Below are 15,068 nucleotides of genomic sequence, written 5' to 3' on the forward strand. Positions count from 1 at the left end.
ATAAGTGCCTATTCATGTATAAATCTGTAGTGTTGTGCAGCAATGTACCAGGCAGGACTCTCACTTGTAGTAGTGCAAACAGTGTGAGTGTGAGAGAACACCTTCTCAAAGTTCTGAAATGTTCCGGGGACACATCATTTTCTAGACACCAAAGTGCACCTGTCACCTATACAGTTGCAGTATTACCGAGGCACAAAAGTTAGCTATGTTCTCATGAATATTGTCCCAGATCACTCCTGTCTATAGAAGTAACTGGTACACTTTATTGGCTGTAAACACTTACTGGTGGCTGTTTTGATTTAAGCTGAACATCTCTTGTGTGTGCAGTGAGAAAGACCTAGTGGTGTATTAGAAGTGCTTTTGTGATCTCTTTCATGAGAGAATGTTGCATCTGTTCTGATGCTAACGCAACCTGGGTATTCATATTGCTTTTGTTTGGCTCCGTTGGCTCCTCAGGTTATCCAACACTGCGGATCGAGAAGAATGACCTGAAAAGTGTCACCCTTCAAGAGGCCAAGGCTAAGGTGAAGGACATCGCTATCTCCCGGGAGAGAGTCACCCTCAAAGATGTCCTACAGGAAGGTATGTGTATATTCCCCTGCTCTGTCTTATTTAGAAACCTAAATATTATTTCACCATATCGGTCAATATATTGAAATTACTCTAGTGACAAAATGACTCTAGTGACAATCCGATGAGGTGGTTTGCAGTTTTTATTAATTACGGTTTCTGTAGTGCCATCAAATGACGTAATGCTGCACAGAGCAGGTTTAGCCATTCACATCCCTTCCTGCCCCGTTAGCTTAGTGTAATCTCAGAAGCCAGTCACGTACTGTTGTGGTTTTATTTGACTATGGGAGGAAACTAACACGGAGAGAACATACAAACTCCACACAGGTTAGCGCCCTTGTCAGAATTAAATCCAGCACTTCTAACCACTGTGTCGTCATGCTTGTCTTTAAAAGGGATATTTTGTCTATTAAAATAAAAACTAATTTATCAGCTCACTAATATAATAGTAAACTTCAGTTTTAATAACTTATTATGATATGCTTTGCATTATTTCAGGTTCTTAACCTGATGGTCCTGCCTTCCCCATGGTTGTCCTTCTTTTTCCAAACAAACTGTGTAATGCAAAATAATAGCAATTGCATTTCTTCAGTTATAGTTGCATGTAAAGAATGGCTTGGTCTACACGTACGCTCCGCCAGTAACCACCTCTAGCGTAACTGTCATTGGCTGGGAACATTCTTAGGGGGGATACTTGTCTGCTGGTGCTTCAGGCTGGTGGCCACGAATATAAATTGAAAAGGAAAGCATAGCAAGCATCACTGACTATGCTGTAACATTCTGTATAATATCCATGAATCTGTACAGGTCACTTCATTACAATAGACTAGAACAGGCATGTCAAACTCAAAATACCAACTGGGCCGAATTTTCAAGGTCTACGAGTGAGTGGGCCGCAACAAAAAAAAAAGAAGTCTTGTATGCAATTTTGAAAGGTTTATTATAAATAAAAACCAATGCAATGCCCCCTGTAGTAGTGCCCCTTATGCAATTCTACCCTATATTACAGCCCCTTTTGCAATGCTCCCTTAATTTGTGCCCCTTATGCAGTGCCCTAGTAGTGCCCAGTGTGCAGTGCCCCAGTAATGCCCCTTATGTTGTGCCCTCAGTAATGTCCTTAGTAGAGCCCCAGTAATGCCCCTTAAGCAGAGCTCCAGTAATGCTCCTTAAGTTGTGCCCCCAGTAATGCCCCTATCTGCAGGGCCCCCAGTAATGCCCCTTATGCACAGCCCCCAGTAATGCCCCTTATGCACAGCCCCCAGTAATGCCCCTTATGCACAGCCCCCAGTAATGCCCCTTTATGCAGGGGCCCCCAGTAATGCCCCTTTATGCAGGGGCCCCCAGTAATGCCCCTTTATGCAGGGGCCCCCAGTAATGCCCCTTTATGCAGGGGCCCCCAGTAATGCCCCTTTATGCAGGGGCCCCCAGTAATGCCCCTTTATGCAGGGGCCCCCAGTAATGCCCCTTTATGCAGGGGCCCCCAGTAATGCCCCTTTATGCAGGGGCCCCCAGTAATGCCCCTTTATGCAGGGGCCCCCCTCAGTATAGAATAGATCCCACTTACCTCTGTTACCTTTCACCGCTCCTGTGTAGACGCCTGCCGCTCACTGGATCTAACTACATCAAGCAGGGCAGGCCGCTCGCATAGCGAATGACGTCACACACGCAAACTGCATCTCTGGGAACGCTGGTCTCTGAAGTGATCAGAGGCTTCTCTGATCGCTTCAGCGACCAGCGTTCCAACACAAATATAATTTGGCCCAGTCACTCCTGCCGCTATCGGAGCTGAGCTCCGATCGCGGCAGGGGTGACTGGGCTGCATAATATATGTATTTGGGCCTACATGGTTGGGCCACATAAATGGCTTCTTTGGGGCGCGAGTTTGACATCCCTGGACTAGAAGCTTATATTTTTGTGCACGCTCTCCTATCTTTCCTCCTGGCAGAATAATGACTGTCCAACGCCAAAACATTTTTTTTGACTATGGAAGTAAAAGACATTTTAAAGATTGCCAGACTTTTCAAGTCTTGTCGCCCTACTCATTAGGCAGTGGAAGCACTTCTCAGCCCCTTCAGTACAGTATCTTGATGGCACATGGTGCTGCGTTACAGTAGTACTGCAGTGGCATCACTGGCACGCCATCTCTCCGCACAGCTCAGAGCAAGTCTGCAAGCCTGTCAGTCCCTACTAATTCTCTCCTAATATGGCAACCTTCTGCACAACAATGAGATCACATCATTGAGCTTATTATTCTGCAGAGAAAGCAATGTCTGTTAAATGAATGGACATGGGCCTCTCCCGCAGACTGGCACGGGTCTCGCTCCACAGGCAGTGTACCATGCATAGATCTGATAAGGCCGCTTCCTCTGGATAATTAGTCACATCTACCAACACTTTGGTTTGGCAGCGGTCCTTGATCGTTTTATTACAATGCTTCTACTATTACCACAATGGAGAACTTCTGGAAGTAATGATTTATTATATGTAGTATCTGGCACTTGGGCATTAATAATTAACTGGTCACCATGAAGTCTGACGTGGATTATTTTAGCTTCTAACCTCGGTTTCCCAGCTGTCCTGGCTCCAGTGTAAGTAGTATAATCATGGAAACCTTGGCTGAAACGTCCCTGTATTTCCCAGTCTTGCTTGTGATTTGTTTTTATAGTCACCCAGCCCGTCTCTGAGGACAGTGGCCATTGTCACAGAGATGAGGCTCCGCTTGGCTGTGACAGAACACTTAACTTTCTTCTTAAGTTACGGAAAACCAAGATATGAAATTCCTTTTGGATGAGACACCAGAAGGAAATTTGACTTTTTCCTGTGATATCACACCCTGCAAGTGGGTAAATGTCAGATATTTGACCAGAAAATGGATAAATCCCTCGCATAAAAGCAGTGTATGGATTATCGGCAGTGTTTACCCCGGCTTCTCTCTCCTTCAGGCCGAACAATTCTTAGCACTGCCTTGTCTGATAGCTATGTGCATTCCTGTCCTACAGTGAGCTCTGCCTGTCAGCGTTCAGGGCAGGAACAGCGCTATTGGCAATGCCGCTAGCTACCGTCAGTCAGTTGTGGCAGATGTGTGACCACCAGTCGAGCAACAAAAAGCTGATGGTATCAGTGTAGTGGGTAAGTATGTGGGGCACCAGATATACATACATTGGTTAATAGGTTAAAAAGATATAGCATTACTTACAATTAATGTACAATATATCAGCACTGGTCTTTTTATCCAGTTATATTTGTGTAATATTAATAGATTAGATAAAAATCCAGTTTATATTTTGTTCCCTAACTACTTTTATAGTACCAGGAAGTTTTCAGGGCTAACTATCCAGTCATTTTATTTATATTTTCTCCTCTTGTACTGTCCACAGTCTGTGTCACCGTAGCAAATAAGGTTTCTTTGAACCCCCCCCCCCATGCTCATTGTGGAAAATTTCCCGTTCCATTGTAAGGGATTTGACGTCTGTTATGATGTTGGTCTCCTCAAAGTAATGCATAGTATATATGTAGTAATCCAAAGTTTACTTTACCATGCATTCATTTATCAACAGTAATGTCTTTTAAGGGACGGCCGAGTCTCGGCTTGTTCGCAGTAAGTCTGCTAACGCATGATCCCAGATGATGTGTCTGTCAGCCTAAGGTAGTCCGCCTAAGGACAGTTCTCTAGGTATACAGTGTTTTATGGTTCTGTGTAATACACATAATGACTTGCAATAAGGACAGAATTCAGCTGGAGTTTTCCAGTAAGCCTTATTCATCTTGTAATTTTTGTTTCACTTTGAATGAGCTAGATATGGCTGTTTTAGTTGTTTAATAGGTTGTAGTTGATTGAATGAATCTGTCATTCCTACTGAATCATTTATTGCTGCCTATCAATTCACTACAAACTAACGCCTCATGTATAGCTGTCCTACTCCTGGACTGAATGAGACCCTCTGTCCTGCTTGAGTATCCATGTAATTCCAAGCTAATGCTCTAGTTGTGATGTTACCCAGACACATTTCATATTGTGGATTTGTTTATGCAGGCACCTTTGGGCGAATATTCCATGGTATCCTAGTGGACGAGAAGGATCCCAGCAAAGAGAAGGCAATGTTTGTGAAGACTGTGAAAGGTAAGTTATTCATACCTCCACCATTGTATTATGTATCATACAGTTGTAGTTACATGAGCTGTCCTCCATTTTGGCTATGATCTGTTGCCTACTACATGATTTGTATTATGCCTCCCACCCCTTTTGTAAATACTAATTTGCTGAACAATGACCTGTGAGTGGGACATAATGCACAAATCTGTGCTCTGCTTTCACATCCTAAAATAAATTTAGCTGAGATGTTTTATTAGCGTTTTTACTCTATTAACTTGATGCTTATGAATCACAGCTAATTCCCATTTGTATCATTTATTGAGGGACAACAGGCGTCCCTCAGCACCTCTACCTGCATCCCCTGGCTCATTGCTTCTTTATTCCACTTTGGTCCTAGCTTTTCATAGTTGTATACCCCACTGAGCTTTAAATCTCAGTCCTAGTTCTTAAGTATGAGTTGTGGCAGCATGGAAAGCAAAGCGGGTCATAAATCGGAGAATAACAATTTTATTTATATGGCACCATTAAGTGTCCATAACGCACAGCCAGGGAAAAGTGCAATTGTATATAGAAATAAATCAATATAACATGGTTCAAATAGACAGTACAAGTGGAAAAATCAAACTGTGAGATAATTGTACAAGTAAACGAGTGATGGTTATTAACAATAGCACATGGTAACCCAGTGTCCTGGGGAGCATGGCCAGAAAGGGTCAGCTGGTATCTGTGATTGGGAGTGCATTGGAGACCAGGATAGTGCAGGGTGAGCTTCAAAAGTGTGGAGTCCTGGGGTATATTTACTTAAGTGCGGATTTGTAGAAGTGGAGTTGTTGCCTATAGCAACCAATTAGATTCTACCTATTATCCTCCTAGAAGGTCCTAGATAAATAAGTAGAATCTGATTGGTTGCTAAGGGCAACATCTCCACTTCTAAAAACCTGCACTTGAGTAAATATACCCCCTAGAGTGGTGGTGGTTATAAGTGGGGGTTGAGATCTGAAGAGATGAGGAGGGAGAACAGACGTTATGCGTTAAGAATGTGAGGAGAACTGATGGGCTTTAAGAAGCAGGTATGTTTTCATGGCACGTTTGAAACAAGGCAGACTAGTAGGCAAACTGACAGGGCCGGCGTAATGCTTTCCAGGGGAGGGGAGCAGCAATGGAGGGAATGGTCTTGGATATTGGAGATGGAGGAGGGAGGTAATCCATGCGGAGGCAAAGTGACAAGTGAAGAGTGGACTGGGTGAGAGGGAGTGTAGACTTCAAATGAGGAGTGAATGAGTGTTTTTAAGTTGAGGAGTTTAAACTGGATTTGGCAGGATAAGGTGAGCCAGTGAAGGGTTGAATCTGTGACATGATGGGAAGATGAGATGTGCAGCAGCATTGCGGATATTCTCCCATCAGCCATAACCTTGAAACCACCTGGCTAATATTGTGTAGTTCCCCATTTTGCTGCCAAAACAGCTGTTGCCTGTCGAGGCATTGACTCCACAAGACCTCTGAAGGTGTCCTGTGGCATCTGGCACCAAGACGTAAGCAGCAGCAGATCCTGTAAGTCGTGAGGTGGGGCCTCCGTAACTTGCACATGTTTTTCCATCACACCCCACAGATGCTCGATCAGACTGAGATCTGGGGAATTTGGAGGCCAAGTCAGCACCTTGAACTTTGTCATGTTTCTTAAACTATTACTGAACAATGTTTGCAGTGTGGCAGGGAGCATTATCCTGCTGAAAGAGGCCACTGCCATCAGGGAATACTGTTCCCATGAAGGGGTTTTACTTGGTCTGCAACAATGGTTAGGTAGGTGGAACGTGTCAAAATATAGTCCACATGAATGCCAGGACCCAAGGTTTCTCAGCAGAACATTGTTCAGAGCATCACACTGCCTCCGCCGGCTTGCCTTCTTCCCATAGTACATTTTGGTACCATCTCTTCCCCAGGTAACACGCACCCGGCTGTCCACATGATGTAAAAGCAGATCAAACCAGGCCACTTTCTTCCATTGCTCCAGTTCTGACGTTCCCATTGTAGGCACTTTTGGTGAACAGTAGTCAGCATGGGCATTCTGACCGGTCAGTGGCTACAGCAAGCTGCGATGCACTGTGTGTTCTGACAACTTTTTCTATCGTAGTCTGCATGAACTTTTTCAGCAATTTGTGCTACTGTAGCTCTTCTGTGGGATCGGGCAGACGGGCTAGCCTTCATTCCCCACATGCATCAATGAGCCTTTGACTGCCATGACCCTGTTGCCGTTTCACTGGTTGTCCTTCTTGAACCACTTTGGTTAGGTACTAACAACTGCATACCAAGAATACCCCACAAGATCTGCCGTTTTGGAGGTGCTCTGACCCAGTCGTCTAGCCATCACAATTTGGCCCTTGTCAAAATCGTTTAAATCCCTAGACTTGCCCATTTTTATTCTTCCAACACCTCAACTTCAAGAACGGAGTGTTCGCTTGCTAGGTAATATATCCCACCACTTGACTGGTACCATTGTAATGAGATAATGTTATTCACTTCACCTGTCAGTGGTTTTATTGTTATAGCTGATGGGTGTATTTAGGAGTGAAGAGGCAGGAGAAATGGAGACCACAGAGTTGGAGGTTGCAGTAGTCTAGATGGGAGATAACAAGGAAAGGAGTAAGGAGATGTGTGAAAACTGCTTGCTTCATATGACACACCTCACAGTTGAGATCTGTTGGTTCCACAGACATTTTCTATCATGGGGCACATTAAAAACAAAATAGTGCAACAGTTTGCGTTGTATTTTGCAGCGCAACATACTGTAGAATTGTGCGGAGCCTGTTCCAGCTTTACACTTGCTGGTTGATAATCTGGCCACGTTGAGCTGTCAGATTTGTTTGTTATTGCTATTAACATTGATTTGACATTAATTTCCTGCTGATCTGTTATTGCAGACTGGTGTCTCTTACTTCTTACTGAGATTATCGGGTTGTGTCCCCTATTTGAAGACGAGTGCCCACACATTTGGTCCTTGAAGGGCATCCGGTTTCCATTCACCAGTTTAGATTACCGATCCTTCTTGTTTCCATTTGTGTAGTGTTTCCTTAACTCCATCTCTTAGTTATTTTAGCACAAATGTTAGAAGAATGTTGTGTAGTGATTGTCTTTGTAAATGTCTGCCAAGTGCACAAGCTAGTCCAAGCTCTGTAAACATATAATTTGCTTGAAAACATGCCCGAGGCATCACTTTGTCTTGACATATTTACTTTCCTTGGTTTCTTCGTTTTGAATGAATTACCAAGAGAAGAAAACTCGAATGTTGTTTTGGCAGCGGGGCTGGAGCCAATGTTTTCATTGCAGGAGCTGCGAGCAGCTAAAGGTCCGGGGCCTGGGCTGTGTCAGCGTGGGAGCGTGACACGGACTTACTTGGCATAGTCCACTAAAGAAATGAGCATTAAAGACTAAAGTGTTACACTACAGGGCAGATTTTGGAAAAGCTTAATTTGCTGAATCTTCTTTGCTCAGTAGTATCTGTTTTTGTATTGTTTCTAATAACCAGACTCATGCTCTTAGCATCCTAATAAAGAATTCTCTGGTTTACTGACTGCTCTTATCTATACGTCTATCTCAAGGTAAAGCTGCCAAGTCTTACATAGCTTATTTTTTCAATACTAAATAACGATTAGACCACATAGCAACAACGTGACACAGGGGCAAATCTTATATATAAAATTCATTGGTCTGTCTGTTTGCTTGTTTGTCCGGTTATGCAATCAGACACCCCTGCACCGATTGGGATGAAACCAACACGAGGTGGTCCAGTTGGAGCCTGGCCAGGTTTTAGGGGGGGGGTTAGGGTCCCAGTTGGACCTTCCACTGGATGGAGTGGTAACATTGGATCCCAGAAGACATGGATTTGGATGAAAACGTAACAGAGGGTGACAATTGGTCTGGGAAGCCTAATGGAGTGGTTGGGGTCCCGGTCGGACCTCACAGCGGAGTGTGCCGGGCAGAACTTTGTCCCAGGAGCCTGTTCTGCGCCTTTCACTGGATGGATTTGGACGACATAATAAAACTTAATAACTTGAAGATTTAAACCTGGGCAACGCCTTATGCATCAGCTAGTGCCATATAAATGGGAAATACACGTTAAGGGGCCTATCCATTAGCAGATCTTTTCAAAAGATGAAAGACAAAAGATTTATCTTTTGAAAATTCCTTGGGCTGCTGTGACCGATATCTGTCATGTACATGATAGATTTTTTTTTAAACGACGAACGATTTTGCAAGACCTCATTCTGGGAGTGGATTTTTTTAAATGTTTCTATTTGCATTAAAAAATTGTTAGTCGCTTACCGCAACAGATATTTCTAATCTCTGTCAACGATAAACAATAACACTGCACAACAATGAAAATGTTTCCGATGTGAAAAATAGTTACTTCTAATTGATTTCAGCATGCAAAGAATGAATATGACATTTAAAACTCTGTTAGCTCTGAGTTCCGAGATATAGCCCATTTATGATGATGTAGGGGTATTCCTAGTGAAGTGGGCAGAATGGAGAGAATCTTACCAGCAATCTGCTTTCCACGCAGAGGGGGTGGGGCCTAATGACCCAATTAAATGAATCAGTTATTTGTCCCCTCCCCTATTCAAATATATGCGATTCACGGGATTACCCACACAAGATAACTGTGGTGCACTGAGTGACAAGCATAGTGAGCGATTCCACCAAGACATTTCAGCAGCGCCCCTTATGCAGTGCCTCCAGTAGCAGCGCCCCCTGTCAACTCTGCTCAAGACAGGTTGCACAGTCTCTGTCCTTATAGAACCAGATTATTGGGAACATGGTTTATAACCTGTAAACTGCGTGCATAAAGTTAGTGCCCCTTGGAGCAGTGCCCCTTATGCAATGTCCCCTGGAGCAGTGCCCCTTATGCAATGTCCCCTGGAGCAGTGCCCCTTTTTGCAATGTCCCCTGGAGCAGTGCCCCTTTTTGCAATGTCCCCTGGAGCAGTGCCCCTTTTTGCAATGTCCCCTGGAGCAGTGCCCCTTTTTGCAATGTCCCCTGGAGCAGTGCCCCTTTTTGCAATGTCCCCTGGAGCAGTGCCCCTTTTTGCAATGTCCCCTGGAGCAGTGCCCCTTTTTGCAATGTCCCCTGGAGCAGTGCCCCTTTTTGCAATGTCCCCTGGAGCAGTGCCCCTTTTTGCAATGTCCCCTGGAGCAGTGCCCCTTTTTGCAATGTCCCCTGGAGCAGTGCCCCTTTTTGCAATGTCCCCTGGAGCAGTGCCCCTTTTTGCAATGTCCCCTGGAGCAGTGCCCCTTTTTGCAATGTCCCCTGGAGCAGTGCCCCTTTTTGCAATGTCCCCTGGAGCAGTGCCCCTTTTTGCAATGTCCCCTGGAGCAGTGCCCCTTTTTGCAATGTCCCCTGGAGCAGTGCCCCTTTTTGCAATGTCCCCTGGAGCAGTGCCCCTTTTTGCAATGTCCCCTGGAGCAGTGCCCCTTTTTGCAATGTCCCCTGGAGCAGTGCCCCTTTTTGCAATGTCCCCTGGAGCAGTGCCCCTTTTTGCAATGTCCCCTGGAGCAGTGCCCCTTTTTGCAATGTCCCCTGGAGCAGTGCCCCTTTTTGCAATGTCCCCTGGAGCAGTGCCCCTTTTTGCAATGTCCCCTGGAGCAGTGCCCCTTTCTACTTCAGGGTCCATAGGGAGTCCACAGGGTTGACCTTGGGGTATAGCTGGATCTGGATCCATGGGCACCACGCAGTTAAAGCTTTAGCTGCTCCCAGGATGCACTTGGGTCCGTCCTCCTCTATACCCCACCCCCGGCCACAGCACCTCAGTTTGAGTTGGTGCCCGGCCGGAGTCGGGTCACCTGCGCAGGGGGGCTGCAGGAGCAGCCCCCAAAAGCTTTCTATTTTTATTTAAAAAAAAAAAAAAAGCCTGTTAGATTTTTATTTTAAAACAGAGGCTCTAGTGTGGCAGCGACGGGCTGTCTATGCAGACGCCCACGCTGCCGCTCTCTTTCCCCGCTGGCGCCGCGACGCCAGTACGGCACTGGGGATCGCGGCGGGAGGCCAGAGTCCGTACTAGCCGGACTCTGGGTCCCTCCCTGGACTGTCGCCGGGGACAAGGTAAGCCGCAAGTCGCCGATTAGCGGCGGCTCGCGGGTTTTGCCTGCAGATGCAGTCCTTTGCCCCTGGTCCTAGGGGACTGACCGGGGGCCGCTAGCGGTGGCGGCGGGCTCCCCCTCTGAGGAGGAATAACCCGTGGGACCACTAGACCACCAGGGATATATGGCAAGCGGGATGCCGGCAAGCCCTGGGGTTAATATGCTAGCCAGGGGAGGAAGCCTTCCCTGTTTAGCGGCTCCTCCCCTCAGCTCAGCGCGCCTTTCAGCACGGAGTCTGGCGTCGCTGAGCTGCAGATTACTCGGGCCACTCCTCCTCTGAGGTCTCCAGCGGCCATTTTCTCACAGTGGCAGCGCAGATCTTCAGGGAGCACGCGGACCGGTCCCCCTGTGTACCTCTCCCCTGATTAAGGACAGCGTACACAGCACTATAGCCCTCCCAGACACTGAATCTGGGCAGGTTGATTGTAGTGGAAAGGTGCAGTGAGTATATCTTCCTGCATGGTATGTGACTTTTGCTAGTGCTGCCTGTCTGTGCTTATTTTCCGCTTACTGTCAGCTTATACCTATCCCTTTACTTCTCCTACAAGCCCTACAGGTGTGTGGGGGAGGGGCGTTTCTACTGACCTCACTTATATAGATCACGTATTTGTGAGGTCCGTCACATACAGTTGTGTGCTACACAGTGCCGTATTGTGGGCTGTTGTTTAGCACACCGGTGAGTGCGTTTTCTTCTGCCCTGTTGCCAGATATATTTTTTGACTATATAATATATTCTGTCATGTCAGACGAGGAGGTTGAGCGCTCAGTGGCTCCGGTGTTGGCCTCCTGCGGACGCTGTTCTGCAGGAGTAGATAGGGAGGATTTGTCACAGGATGGCCTGTGTAGTCGATGCCAGGTGGCTGCTGGCCCATCCAGACCTTCTCTGGCGCAGGAACCACCGTGGGCGATGTTTTCTCAAGTGCTGGTGTCTATTGCGGACCGTCTGTCGGTCCCGACTGCTCTCCCTACTAGGTCGTTGCCCCAGCCGACCATCCCCCATTCCCCGGGTGTCCCGCAGTTATTGCGGAGTCCTCCTGGGTCTCAGTCGGTGGGTCCCTATGCGGGGTTGCCTATGTATATACAGGCTTCCCCTGTGCCGCAGCAGCCTGTGGTACCTTTTCAGGCCCCTATGGTGACTCCTCCACCCTGGGTGAATGTGCTCTCCAACTCCGTGCAAAATTTGGCGGCCGCTTCCTCGGCTTTTCAGTCAATGTTGCAGACTGACATGCCTTCTAGGATTTCAAAACGCCCACTCATGACACGGGCTGCTCAGGTATCGGATTCAGAGGGTTCCTCAGATGATGGGGAGGTCCCTGATGACACTGACTCGGACGCCTCGGTCCAGGAAATGGATACCAAGTCGTCCATTAATGTGCGAGCACTAGTTAGGGCGGTGCGAGCTATTCTTCTTATAGAGGATGAGGCACCGGTTCCTAAGTCGAAGTTTCCTAGTTTCAAAAAAACTAAGGTGGCTTCTGCGGTGTTTCCCCTGTCGGATCAGTTGACGGATCATATGGCGGTAGCTTGGCAGGCGCCCAGTAAGAGATTCCTTCCTCAGAAGCGGTTGGCTTCTAATTACCCCTTCCCTGAGGCACATTGTAAAAAATGGGAAACTCCACCGGCGGTGGATTCCCATGTCACCCGTTTAACTCGGGGCGCCACCTTACCATTACCGTCGATATCCTCGCTGAAGGATCCCACGGACAGGAAAGTTGAGACTTGCTTAAAGTCTATTTACTCCCACTCCGGGGCGGTGGCCCGACCGTCCATGGCCATCTCCTGGGTGGCCAAGGCCATTGAGGGGTGGGCCAATGCATTGGAAGATACCTTCCCGGACGACGCTCCGGATGTCCAGAGGGCGTTATTGGGACAAATGAGGGACGCTGCTTCTTACATTGGAGAAGCTTCTTTAGATGCTAGTCTGCTGACCTCGCGGGTATCGGCTGCAGCGGTGTCTGCCCGCCGATCCTTATGGTTGCGGTCCTGGAGAGCGGACTCTGATTCAAAGAAAGGTCTGGAGGCCTTACCTTTCAATGGGGAATTACTATTTGGTCCGGACTTGGACAAAATAGTGGACACCCTGGCTAAATCCAAGTCGGCCTTCCTCCCTTCGGCGGCACTGCCTGCTAAGGTTCGGAGTTCGGCTTTTCGTTCCTTTCGGGTTCAGGGTAAGGCGAAAGGTCAGTCCTTCCCGAGACAGTCTGCGAGTAAGACGGCCTCTAAACCCAAGAAGCAAGCCTGGAGTGCTCGGCGCCCTTCTTCCAAGCAGGAAGATAAACCTGCGGCCTGATGGGACGGGCCTCCCTCTGGGGGACCTCAGAGTGGGAGGCCGACTTCTTCTATTTGCCCAGTGCTGGCACAATACCACCACGGATGCCTGGGTTCGAGAAGTGGTCTCCCAGGGGTACGCCCTGTCTTTTCGGCACAGACCACCCCACCAGTTTTTCTGCACAAGTCCTTCTCAGGACAAGACCAAGGCGTTACAGGTTCAGGAGGCTATAGAGTCCTTGCTGAAAGCAGGGGTCATTGTTCCCGTTCCTCTATCACAACGAGGGAAGGGGTATTATTCGTCTCTGTTTCTGGTGCAGAAACCCAATGGTTCTCATCGCCCTATCCTCAACTTGAAGTCTCTGAACAAATTCCTCAGAGTTCCCAAGTTCAGGATGGAAACGTTACGTTCCATCATTCTGGCGATGGAACCGGGGGATTACATGGTGTCCCTGGACATCCAGGACGCCTACCTCCATGTTCCGATAGCATCTTCACACCAGCGGTATCTGAGGTTCGCTATCCTTCAACACCACTATCAGTTCCGGGCGCTACCCTTTGGTCTCTCCACGGCACCGAGGGTGTTCACGAAGATTATGGCGGTCATGGCCGCACATCTTCGGAACCAGAATGTACGGCTGCTGCCGTACCTGGACGACCTCCTGTTGCTGGCGAGCTCCCCGGAGGTACTGCTTCAACATCTCCACCTGACGATCGCTTGCCTGCAAGCACACGGGTGGTTGATAAATTGGAAAAAGTCCTCCCTGATTCCATCACAGCGGATGGTTCATTTGGGAGCCCTGCTGGATTCGCGTCAGCAAAGGATCTTCCTGACTCCGGAGAAGGTCGCCTCCCTACAGCTGCGGATACGCAGTTGCCTGAGCCGTTGCCGCCTGTCGGTCCATTCGGCTATGAGAGTTCTGGGGTCCATGGTGTCGACATTCGACATGGTGGAATTTGCCCAGTTCCATTCCCGGCCCCTGCAGGGGCTGATTCTATCAGAATGGAACAGGTTACCTCACCGGATCCGCTCTCAGGTGCTGGTGTTGTCTCCGGACGTTCGGCTATCTTTGGCTTGGTGGCTTCAGACAGCTCATCTGGTCGAGGGGCGCCCATTTTGGATCCCGGACTGGGTCCTGCTCACGACGGATGCCAGTCTCCGGTGTTGGGGGGCAGTGACCGGCTCTTTGTCGCTTCAGGGTCGTTGGTCACCGGAAGAAGCACTTCTCCCCATCAACATCCTGGAACTGCGGGCAGTATACAGGGCCCTGCAGTCGTCCGGCCCCGCTCTTCACGGAAGGGCGGTACAGGTGCAGTCCGACAACGCCACCACGGTGGCGTATATCAATCACCAAGGCGGAACTCGCAGTCAGGCAGCGATGTCGGAGGTGTCTCGTATCCTGACTTGGGCGGAGGGTCACATTCCAGCGATCTCGGCGGTCTTCATCCCCGGAGTCCTCAATTGGGAGGCGGACTTCCTCAGCCGTCACGACGTGCATCCCGGGGAATGGTCGCTTCACCCAGAGGTGTTTCAGCTACTCGTGGACAGGTGGGGACTGCCGGAGCTGGACTTGATGGCCTCCCGTCACAATCACAAGTTGCCCGTTTACGGGTCAAGGACAAGAGACGCAGGTGCAAGTCTGGTGGACGCGCTGTCGTGAAATGGACGTTTCACCTGGCGTATCTGTTTCCTCCGATATCCCTGCTTCCTCGGGTTCTGCGGAAATTCAAGCAGGACGGCGGCATGCTCATGCTGGTAGCTCCGGCGTGGCCCAGACGTCCTTGGTACTCCGATCTCAGGAGCCTCTCCATCGACGCTCCGTACCTTCTTCCTCAGTGTCGGGACCTGTTGTCTCAGGGGCCCTGCCTTTACCCGGATCTGGGTCGGCTGTCTTTGACGGCGTGGCTTTTGAGACAGCCGTCTTGAGGTGTCGGGGCTTCTCCAGTTCGGTTATTGGTACCATGCTCAGGGCACGCAAGCCTGCTTCAGCACGGATTTATCA

General features: G+C 48.5%; 1 protein-coding gene across 2 annotated transcripts in view; it reads left to right on the plus strand.

Moving 5' to 3' along the window:
* RYK (receptor like tyrosine kinase) overlaps positions 1 to 15,068 on the plus strand; it is a 165,806-nt gene that overhangs the window by 92,361 nt on the left and 58,377 nt on the right. The window contains exons 8-9 of one of the 2 annotated variants that reach the window (XM_088466654.1): positions 448 to 582; positions 4,604 to 4,690. In XM_088466654.1, coding sequence (XP_088322780.1) covers positions 448 to 582; positions 4,604 to 4,690 — 222 coding nt within the window. The remainder of the gene's footprint in view (positions 1 to 447; positions 583 to 4,603; positions 4,691 to 15,068) is intronic. The other variant, XM_088466653.1, reaches the window with a different exon arrangement.

This window comes from Taudactylus pleione, unplaced genomic scaffold (assembly GCF_031769625.1).
Source record: "Taudactylus pleione unplaced genomic scaffold, aTauple2 ptg000066l, whole genome shotgun sequence".
In the NCBI taxonomy this organism is placed as follows: Eukaryota; Metazoa; Chordata; class Amphibia; order Anura; family Myobatrachidae; genus Taudactylus; species Taudactylus pleione.